We start from the raw sequence: 11433 nt of genomic DNA, 5'->3' as shown, positions 1-11433 counted from the left end.
CACGTCTTGCTATTTTGCTGCAAAGTATTGTTGTTGGGATAAAGCTCAAAAATGCAAATTTATCATTGTTAAATACGCTTGTAACAGCAGAAATTTTTAAAGTCCATTTGAACAAATAAATATTGCTTCTTCTGGCTCGCTACACCAATTGAAAAAATCAAGAACAAGAGCAAACATAAGAACTGAAAAACAACACCTATATTTCACTTTTTTATGTTTTCAAAGTTCTTCCGGTATTGAAAAGCATTTACTACAATCCAAGAATTTCATGGGTTCCACTGGGGCGCAGTTTTTTTTGGTTCAAGAACTCAGAGTGGTGCTGCTGCTGAGAAGGCCTCAATTTAAGGTTGAATGGTCATTTTTAGGAGACTTTGAGCCCAAAAAGGTTCAATTTTCACGTTTTTCACTTTTTTAGAGTCTTTTTGTTTGATTAGTCTTAAATTGGCAATTGCCAAAGTTTATAGAGGTCTTTTGCAAGAAATAATGAGTTTTCATGACCATTTTTTGAGGTATATGTATAGGTACTGCAAACATAAACACGAAAAATGATACTAATTTTAGGAATTGATTTCAAGTTTTTTGCAGAAAATTTGTCGTTTTTTTTTAGTTTTCCAGCCTTAGAGGACATAAAACCTCCTCTAGGCTTTAGGAACAGTTTACTGCATATTTCCTGGAAGCAATGGAACGGTTTGCAAACTTTTGACATTACGAACTTTATTATTTTTTTTTTAAAAAATGCATTTTTTCAAGTTCTTTTTGTTAAAAAAAATTAACTTTTGTTAATAGCCAATTTGAAAACAATTTAGTTTATATATGACATTTATATATTCATCTGATATATCAAAAATTAGAAATGGATGATTTCTTGACTGTAATCTTTTGTCATTGGTTAATGTTACCATATTATTTTGATTTTTTGAGCATTTGCCTGATGCCTCTCGTGTGAAAACATGGCTAAGAAAAACAGCTCAAACTTGAACTCTGCCCTCAAACAGTACTATCAACAAAATCAGTCTTAGAATTTTTTGATTTTCAAATTTTTCCTTCTGATTGCGTACCTTATAATAGCTCGTCCAAACACCATGTTGATTTGCAAAATCTTGGCAGATTTTTGCTATGTATCGTAGTTTGTCTTCTGCATGAAGTCTTTGATGTCTTGTTATATCTAAAAAGTTAGTAGACATAGATGGCGACATAGATAATCCAATTACAAAAAAAAGACTCGAAAAGGATCTCAGGTATCAATTTGAGGTCCACAGAAGTAGTTTAGAACTCTTACCAATTGACAAAGCCTTCAAAAAACTTCACGAATTGCTCACAGAAGCATTAAACAGTCACCTTCCTGAAAAATATCGTACACAAAAAAAGAACAAAAATTGGATTGATAATGAGGTTAAAAACTTAGCGACGAAAAAACGAAGTCTTAAGAAACTGGCAGATACAACTGGAAGTCCACAAATTCACGAAAATTTTCAAAAAACTTGTAAAAACCTTAAATCTCTCATCAGATCTAAAAACAAACTTTTTATCAAAATCTACTTAAAACCGATTCGGTAAAAAACAAAAAATCTTTTTTCGAGCTTTACAGATCTTTAGCCGGCAATTCAGCCGGCAATGCAGTCCTCTAAAGTTGTCTGCTCGCAAAATAAAGTAGATGAGTTTAACGAGTTCTTCGCAAACATTGGGAAAAAATTGAATGCAGAATTTTTAACAAGAAGTGCCGTTACGATAGAAAACCAGAGTCAAAGTATGTTTCTAAAATGGATATCTGCAATTGACGTAATTATATCCAGCAATCGTAAAAAAAGAGGTGGAGGTGTTGCATTCTTCTTGAAAAATAACATAAATTGTCAGATAGTTAAAAAATTAGAAACGAATTCCGTTCAACTACTAACAGTCGCCATCAAAACCATAAAAGAAGAAATCTGGTTCTCATGTATTTACATGCCACCAAATTGCACTAATGAAGCCAATTTCGTGACGGTTGAAAGATATCTCGACAGCCTAATGGTTGACCCAGAAACAAAACACGTACTTTGTGGGGATTTTAATGTTAATTTTTTAGTAAACAGCAAAAAAGCCGAAAGCTTAAAAAGCTTTTTAGCCGGAAACGGTCTCAGTATATCAAGCAATAACGACCCAACGAGGGTATCAAATGGCAGAGGTACGCTCATTGACGCAATATTTTCTAACTTTTTCATAGAAACAAAAGTTAAATCAACCAGCATAACAGACCATCACACGGTAGAAGGTTCCTTTGACCTCGATGGCAGTCCAGAAAAGTATTTTAAAGCTCTAAAAAGCCGCAATTGGCATAACCTAGATAATCCAATTACAAAAGAAAGACTCGAAAAGGATCTCAGGTATCAATTTGAGGTCCACAGAAGTAGTTTAGAACTCTCACCAATTGACAAAGCCTTCAAAAAACTTCACGAATTGCTCACAGAAGCATTAAACAGTCACCTTCCTGAAAAAAATCGTACACAAAAAAAGAACAAAAATTGGATTGATAATGAGGTTAAAAACTTAGCGACGAAAAAACGAAGTCTTAAGAAACTGGCAGATACAACTGGAAGTCCACAAATTCACGAAAATTTTCAAAAAACTTGTAAAAACCTTAAATCTCTCATCAGATCTAAAAAACAAACTTTTTATCAAAATCTACTTAAAACCGATTCGGTAAAAAACAAAAAATCTTTTTTCGAGCTTTACAGATCTTTAGCCGGCAATTCAGCCGGCAATGCAGTCCTCTAAAGTTGTCTGCTCGCAAAATAAAGTAGATGAGTTTAACGAGTTCTTAGCAAACATTGGGAAAAAATTGAATGCAGAATTTTTAACAAGAAGTGCCGTTACGATAGAAAACCAGAGTCAAAGTATGTTTCTAAAATGGATATCTGCAATTGACGTAATTATATCCAGCAATCGTAAAAAAAGAGGTGGAGGTGTTGCATTCTTCTTGAAAAATAACATAAATTGTCAGATAGTTAAAAAATTAGAAACGAATTCCGTTCAACTACTAACAGTCGCCATCAAAACCATAAAAGAAGAAATCTGTTTCTCATGTATTTACATGCCACCAAATTGCACTAATGAAGCCAATTTCGTGACGGTTGAAAGATATCTCGACAGCCTAATGGTTGACCCAGAAACAAAACACGTACTTTGTGGGGATTTTAATGTTAATTTTTTAGTAAACAGCAAAAAAGCCGAAAGCTTAAAAAGCTTTTTAGCCGGAAACGGTCTCAGTATATCAAGCAATAACGACCCAACGAGGGTATCAAATGGCTGAGGTACGCTCATTGACGCAATATTTTCTAACTTTTTCATAGAAACAAAAGTTAAATCAACCAGCATAACAGACCGTCACACGGTAGAAGGTTCCTTTGACCTCGATGGCAGTCCAGAAAAGTATTTTAAAGCTCTAAAAAGCCGCAATTGGCATAACCTAGATAATCCAATTACAAAAGAAAGACTCGAAAAGGATCTCAGGTATCAATTTGAGGTCCACAGAAGTAGTTTAGAACTCTTACCAATTGACAAAGCCTTCAAAAAACTTCACGAATTGCTCACAGAAGCATTAAACAGTCACCTTCCTGAAAAATATCGTACACAAAAAAAGAACACAAATTGGATTGATAATGAGGTTAAAAACTTAGCGACGAAATAACGTAGTCTTAAGAAACTGGCAGATTCAACTGGAAGTCCACAAATTCACGGAAATTTTCAAAAAACTTGTAAAAACCTTAAATCTCTCATCAGATATAAAAAACAAACTTTTTGTCAAAATCTACTTAAAACCGATTCGGTACAAAACAAAAAATCTTTTTTCGAGCTTTACAGATCTTTAGCTGGCAATTCAGAGTCCTCTAAATTTGTCTGCTCGCATAATAAAGTAGATGAGTTTAACGAGTTCTTCGCAAACATTGGGAAAAAATTGAATGCAGAATTTTTAACAAGAAGTGCCGTTACGATAGAAAACCAGAGTCAAAGTATGTTTCTAAAATGGATATCTGCAAATGACGTAATGTACGCTATCAACAACTGTAAAAACAAATTTAGTCTTGATTGCTATAACTTGAACTATTTTTTCATTAAAAAAGTTTCTGACTGTTTAACAGCTCCTTTTCAACTCTTGTTTAACAGATGCAACGAACTTGGACAAAAGCCAGAGAGTTTGAAAATAGCAAAAGTTATACCTTTCTTCAAAAATGGAAATAAAGATGACCCATCAAATTTCAGGCCCATCTCGTTGCTACCAATTATAGGGAAAGTCTTTGAGCGGATTATATTTGATCGAATTCAAAACTACCTAAACGTTTTCGAAATACTCTCAGATTCACAATTTGGCTTCAGGCACGGGAAGAGCACAGTTGATGCCATAGCAACCTTAATAGAGGAAATAAGATCAAATCTCCACAACAACAGTGAAAAAACCAAATGCACCTTTCTAGACTTAAAGAAAGCTTTTGATACTGTCGATCACAAGATTTTACTGCAAATGTGTTATAGATATGGTCTGCGTGGTCCAATATACAACATTTTAAAATCATATTTGTCCAAACGAACGCAATATACTTTAATTGGAGATAAAAATTCCAAACTGAATCTTATAGAACTAGGCGTGCCACAGGGATCAATTCTTGGCCCACTGTTGTTTATTATCTACATGAATGACTTAAGTTTGTCCCAGAAAAAATCAAATGTTATTTTATACGCCGATGACACTGTTGTGAAGAGCAGAAGTTCTGCATCGAAAATTGACGATGATCACGACAGAGCACTAGATAACGTCAATGATTGGCTCATAAAAAATAATCTAACACTGAACAAGGAAAAAAAAGCATGCTTTTTGTAAAGAAAAATCAAAAAAATTATGTGTCAAGAACATTCATAAAAAACACTGAAATTGAAGAAAAACAAAGTTTCAAATACCTGGGCATCACGATAGATAACGATCTACGTTTCACAAAGCACTCAAAGCATGTGGTCACAAAACTTTTGTCGATTTGTTCTATCTTTTATAAACTAAGAAATGTTTTGAGAGAATCACAGATGATAAAAGCGTTTAAAACATACATACAGCCAATAGTACAATACGGAGTCCTGATATACGGGTCAACAACAATCACAACTATTAGGGAAATAGACAAAGTTATCAAACGTATCGTGCGGCTAATTTTTCATCGAAAAAAGTTTGAAAGCATTTACGAAGAAAGAGTAAAACATAGGATCTATTTAGCCTCGGAGTTACATCCCAATGAGGTACTTAAGCAGACACTAAAAAACATAAGGGGACAATGTAATATTTCACCAATTTCAAAGGGTTTCTCAATGCAAAATTGCCTTAAAAAAGCAAGCGGTTGATTAAAAACAAAATAACGCAAGGTAAAAATCTATTTCACAGTTTTTCAATAATAGTTAGGATAAGGCGAGTCTTAAGAATGCTTCTAGGTTACGATGATGAAATAATAGAAAAGATTGAAAACATGTCTACTGCCGAAACAAAAAATTTCTGTCATCAATATCTAGATAATTATATTTTGGGTAATGAGGACATAGTCAGACTGTTGTATGAGTTTTAATATCACAACTCAAAGGCGTTCCATAACCAGAATAGTGTTTTCAGTAGGTTTAATGCTACCTTGAGAAATAGTGCTTCCTCTTTTTTTTTCTTTCTTCATTTTGAATCACTTTCATCCAGATAAACTGAACGAGACACTTGAGAACGGGCCATCGGCCCAATAGTGCTCTCCCACAGTCAAATATGTGATTGTATTTGTACAAGTAATTGTGAAAAACTACTTATTGACTGATGGAAACAATTTATTATTATTATTATTAAAACAAAATTCAATGAAGCGAATCACAAAATCAATAGCTAACAAAGAAGTGGATTGTTTGCTAAGCGGATATTTATTGAAATTCGAAATCAATTTCAGGGAAATCTGTAAGTGTCTTTGAAGATGTTCGCTCTGATTTATTTGACATTCTAATATAATCAAACTTAATTTTGCTCAGAAAGTGTTCTAAATGAACAAAATTATGCAGCTGGTCTAACTTATATTTTTATGATAGTGCAATTCTAGGAGTAATCGGGGTACGAAGCTGACAATAGTTTTGAGAGTCAAGATTGATGGTGACTTATTTGTGTAGCCAACAAAACTCGTTTTGATAAATTTACTTTTGCAGCTCTTTATCGTGAATGATTAATCATATCTTTGCTCACTCATAGCTTTCGCTTGAATCTCGTATTTTGTTAATAACTTGTATAATAAAAGCTACAGTTATTTAACTTAAACTTAGTTTATTTTTGCACTCAACTAATCTAAGAGTACTCCTGTATAAATATCAATAATGTCAGCACCATTAGTACAGAACTCTTTTATTTTTGAAGACGTTTTTTTCGAGGGAGCTTATACAGAAGAATCAATTCTAGCAACTAAGAATTTCCAAGGTCGCGAGGACGACATTCACTTGTCAACTTATCCCAGAACTGGAACTACTTGGACTCAGAATATCCTTGTAGGGATGATTTTTGGCCTTGAAGAGCTGAAAAACACTGGTCAAGTTGGTATGCGATACATATTTCCTTATATGGAAATAAATTTCTCAGATCAAGGTCGTGGTTACGAAATAGCTTATCAGATGACGCGATCGCCGCGGTTGATGAAGAATCATCTGCCCAGTCACCTAGCGCCACGTGAAATATTCACGCACAAAAGGAAAAACATAGTCGTGGTTCGGAACCCTAAAGATACAGCATTGAGCTACTTCAAGTTCTACCAAACTGAACCCACTTTGGTTGGGTTCAAAAAGACTGACAACCAGAATGAGTTTCTCGAGATATTTCTGGATGAGAAAGTGTTCTACGGCAGCTGGTGGAAGTGGACTAAGGGATGGGTGGACAAATGCCGGTATGTAACTGAATGCCAGAAGAATTCCGGAAACGACTCGAAGTAGTCTCCACCAACAAAAACACCAGCCTTTCAAATAACAAGTATCTACTGGCATCACGCTTCAAAGCAGAGAAATTAACAATCTTAAGTGAACTAACAAAAGAAAAATTAGCCAAAAAGTAATTTAAATATAGGATTAAGGCAAAATCAGTTACAATTTTAGAGTAAAAAGTAGACACAGAAACACAAAATAGGATTTCATAAATAATCGAGATTATAAAATAGCTCTGACAAAACTACGCAAGCCATAATAAAATCAGAACCATTTCTTAGTTTTTAAAATAGAGAAGCTATGCAATTGATTAAAAAAACTGAACTCAATTTCTTTATTTTTTTGTCAAATTTCATTTAAAAAACTGCTTTATAACGCAAAAAAACTCTCTTCAAGTTGTAATAGAAAATGTCTACGAGCATTGGGCAGAAATTCAGTTACCAATAAAGTCAATAACACAATACAGTGAGCTAAAATGGTATGAAAATCCGCAATATACTTTAAAAAGATCTAAATTAGCGTAAGACTCCATTTAATTAGTAAAACGCTTCAAAATGGAATCAACCTGGGTATAACTATCATGAAACTACCATGGCTTTTAAAACAACAGAATCATTCAAAACTAGAAAGAACAGCTTAAAAGCACAATTACAGAAACTGAGTAGCCACTTAACGCTATGAGTCATTAGTATCACTAACAATTGTCTTTACGCTAAAATGAGTCAATAAAGTGCTGGTAATATTTATTTCTCAAATTATTACACCATTTCTACAACAAGGAAATATCTGAGAGAATGATTAGATTTTGGCAAACGTTACTGAGGAAAAAGTAGTGAACATGAAAACAATTTTTTTTCTAAATAGGTGGAGGTTTGGGGAAAACTTTGAGAAAGAGGTTGACATAGTTTGGTGACGGATATAAATTGAGATGCCGCAAATGCTCAATATATTTATAAAAGTTTTTACTCTGATTTGGAAGCTGTTATCACGTACCTTAAGACAAAGTACCTTAAGGTATCGAGTGGATTTTGAAGTACCATCTATACGGCCTATTTGGCTTTCACTAATTTCTACACAATGTTAGCTGACAATGTAGCCTAATGGGCTGGGACAATAGATGTGCTAGGACAATAGATTGAAAGACAACAGATCGAAAGCAAAAATTGGGACAATAGATTGAAAATTAAATTGATCAAGTTGCGTTTGAGCCAATCAGATTTGAGTGCTCATTTATTATACAGCATATAACAAGTTCTGTTGTGATATTTTGTTCGGTTGTGATAGATTCATATCAAGTCCCACGGGCCGCTAAGGCATTGCCATGGCTCGCAAGGCATGGCCATAATGTGGTAATTATATTGCAGCTCGCAGATAATGCTCAATTTCAACCAACAGAGATTAGAGATTGATTTTTGATCTATTGTCCCAACTTTTCTGTTTTCGATCTGTTGTCCTTTCGATCTATTGTCCGGTCACCAGCAAAATTGGCTTTGCCTATATCGAGTTATCGCCCAATACTTGTCGTCCCAAAAATCCTCTCTTTTCTCGGCTGTTCACAACAACAACTTTTTCAAGCTTTATTCACTCGTTGAACTTCCGGTTTTTCCTCGCTCAGTTATCAAAACAGAAAGACTTAATGCATCCTCAAGTCGAGAAACTATATATATCATTACCCTTGTTAGACCTGATTGAGGTGTTTTGGTTTACCTAAATTCGGTAGAAATCGACTATGTAATACGCTTACCGGGCATTAGATAGCCGATAAACGCATTACCGAAATTTCTTTACATAGCTAGTGTTTACAAATCGTTTGGGCTACTCCTGGCTCGTTTCATGCTATGCAAACCAACAATAAAACATCAATGCAAATATATAATTTTGATAATTAATCTTAGTTCTCAAAAAGTTATGATTAAAACGTGGAAAACAATTTTGCTCAAAGTTTTAGTTTCTGATTTCAGAGAGTATCCTGACAACAACCTCATGATCCACTACGAAGACCTACACCAAAATTTTGAAGAAACCTTGTCAAAAATAAGTGCCTTCCTCAGTCTCGAACCAATGACATCAGAGGCCTGCGCAGCTCTGAAAGCTGCAACGTCGGTTGACTCAATGAAGACTAGGTACGAAAAAGACGGTATAGAGAAGGACATGATCAATAAAGGTCAAATGAACGGCTGGACAAGCAAGTTCTCAAAGGAAATGGCTGAAAAATACGATGCCAAGACTAGAAAGACATTTGGAGAGGACGAAATTGTTCACAAATTTATTTGAGTGACTTCTATAGTGTCTTAATTTTGCACTTTTTGTACACCATCAAACAGATTTCGAACAAATTTTGCAAAAGCAAATTGGTATATATAGAGATGTGATAGTCGATTTTGCCAAAAGGGAGTTAGGCCGAAAACCAAAAAAAGAATAGTTATCATTGTTAAATGGGTGAAAAAACAGTTAAGGGTATATTTAAAGAGCATCGCAGCCGCCAGTTATTAACTGAGTTCCAAAATTTGAATACAGCTTATAAATCAGAAATGACGACTAAACTGAATTCACACATTTATAGTTTCGTTTGACAGATGCATTTTTCGACAGTCACATCTCGAGGAGCACTATGTATTCTAAAAACGTAAAATGAGAACTATTACGCATTATATATTTTACTTTGTTATTTTTGAATTACGAAATGCCATTAAATCGGTAATGTTGTTTTATGATACAACTCGGGATAATATTTATAAAAAGTATTGCGCGATTATTTCTTGAGGATCCTAAAGTTGAGGTCTCTGTTGTGTGATTCAGTATTTATTTGAGGGACAAGCGCTGAAGACGGTGAAAAGCGACAAAAACTGATGAAAATTGGTGGACAAATAACAAAGGGGCTTACTTCACAACACAAAATGCCATTTATATAATTTCTAAAATCTCAATTCTCCCAAAATTTTACAATTTTTTATTAAGGCCACCAACGTACCAGAATAACTTCAAAAAAGAATTATCAAGACAATTAATTTGTGGCATTTAAGCTATATATAATCTTCATTCTGTATCGTTTGGAGCAATCTAAAGGAAGCTTTGAAAACAAAAGTCTTATTAGTGGAACTCCCGGCTGTTTCAAACTTCTGCAATTGGAATACTCAATAAAAAAACTGAATAAAACAACAAGCCAACTAAAGAAGAAAAATATTCAGCAGAAAAATATTGAAGGAAAGTACTAGAAATTAGGAGAATAATTGTTGACTTCAAAGATTTAGAAGGCAGAGCGTCAATTTCAAAATTCGAATATCAATTCAAATAGCATCAATAGCAAATCAATCTCTCCTTCTTTTAAACTTTAGACTTTCAGTTTGTCTTGTCACACTTAATCATGAAAACAAATCTTCGATGTCATACTTTAAGTACTTTTATGCCTCTTTTTCAGCAAAATTTGCTAATATGATGTTCCAAATTGGTTCAGTGCAATGATTATATTTTGCTGAACTAAGCAAATCTTTAGTATTTTGGAACAAATTCAGGTAAACCCGAGTTTCCTAGAAAAATCAAAATGAAAAAGATTTTTCAATACGAACTATTAGAATTATTCAAATGCTGCTGACTGTTAGCTCTAAGTTTTTTAGTGCTGCCTGAAAACCGAAAATTTATAGTCCTGAATTTCTGAAAATAGAAAAATTGAAAATTTTTTATTGTGTAAAGAATTTTCTGTTGTACAAGTAAAAATACATTATGATAAGTTCAAACATTCAAGGTCCTTGCAAGTGTTTAAGAAATGGTTAAAACAATCCATAGGACTAAAATTGAGTTCATAGTTAGTATCGATCTCCGACTTTTGCTCGGCCCTTTCCTTTGTTGTTTCAATTTCTATATCTCCAAATTCATTGCGAAGCATCCTTTTAATTTTTCTATTAGTCTAATGAGGGTGCAAAAATCAAAGTTTAGCAATTGGCATTCAATTTTACCATATTTACTGGAAATTTTCAAGATCTTGTCAAGATGTTAAGGAAGTGCTGGGTTATTAAAATTTTCATTCATGATTTCTAGTTTTTTCACGAGATTCAAGATCATACAGGGTTGGGTCATGGTCATCAGGTTTCGTTTAACTTGGTCACCACTGAGTTTTCCCGATTCCCTGGAATGAGTTTCAAGTCTTCATCAGTACTTCCGCAATGAAACACACGTCTTGAAATGGCAAGTCACCACAGGTCACGTCTTATTTCAATTCCTACGTATTGAGAAGACTTGTCAAGACTTGATCAAGCCTAAATCAAGTCACAGTCAATTTTGGCGAATCTTGAGTCAAGTCCTGTCTGAGACATGGCAAGTCTCAAGCCAATTCTTGACCAAATCACTTGCCAAGTAAATGTAATGCTACTAGCAAAGTAGAGTTTTGAGAAGATGCTAATTAATGCATTTCAACTTGAGCTAAAAATGGTAAGATTTTTATGCGAAATTTGTTAATCTAATGAACCTATTTTTGACATGGGCGTCAAC

The 11433-nt window shown here is 34.0% G+C and overlaps 2 protein-coding genes across 2 annotated transcripts in view; one reads left to right on the top strand and one right to left on the bottom strand.

The window, feature by feature from the left end:
- The window catches only part of LOC142342349 (uncharacterized), a 337600-nt gene that overhangs the window by 111943 nt on the left and 214224 nt on the right, over window positions 1–11433 (bottom strand). The gene's annotated exons all lie outside the window — the stretch shown is intronic.
- Window positions 6066–9456, top strand: LOC142342311 (sulfotransferase 1C4-like). Its single transcript, XM_075393607.1, has 2 exons — window positions 6066–6914; window positions 8910–9456. The coding sequence occupies exons 1-2, from the start codon at window positions 6355–6357 to the stop codon at window positions 9220–9222; spliced, it is 873 nt and encodes a 290-aa protein (XP_075249722.1). The 5' UTR covers window positions 6066–6354; the 3' UTR covers window positions 9223–9456.

The sequence above is a fragment of the Convolutriloba macropyga genome, chromosome 1, assembly GCF_964194025.1.
Source record: "Convolutriloba macropyga chromosome 1, txConMacr16.3, whole genome shotgun sequence".
Taxonomy (NCBI): Eukaryota; Metazoa; Xenacoelomorpha; order Acoela; family Convolutidae; genus Convolutriloba; species Convolutriloba macropyga.
The sequence above is the reverse complement of the archived record's forward strand: the minus strand, read 5'-3'. Positions and strand labels throughout refer to the sequence as shown.

What these genes read in the sequence shown, in the direction of transcription:
- LOC142342311 (XM_075393607.1), top strand. Translation starts at nt 6,355, where the DNA reads ATGTCAGCACCATTAGTACAGAACTCTTTTATTTTTGAAGACGTTTTT. An exon ending in GGATGGGTGGACAAATGCCG is followed by an intron (nt 6,915 to 8,909) that starts GTATGTAACTGA and finishes TTCTGATTTCAG; the next exon opens with AGAGTATCCTGACAACAACC.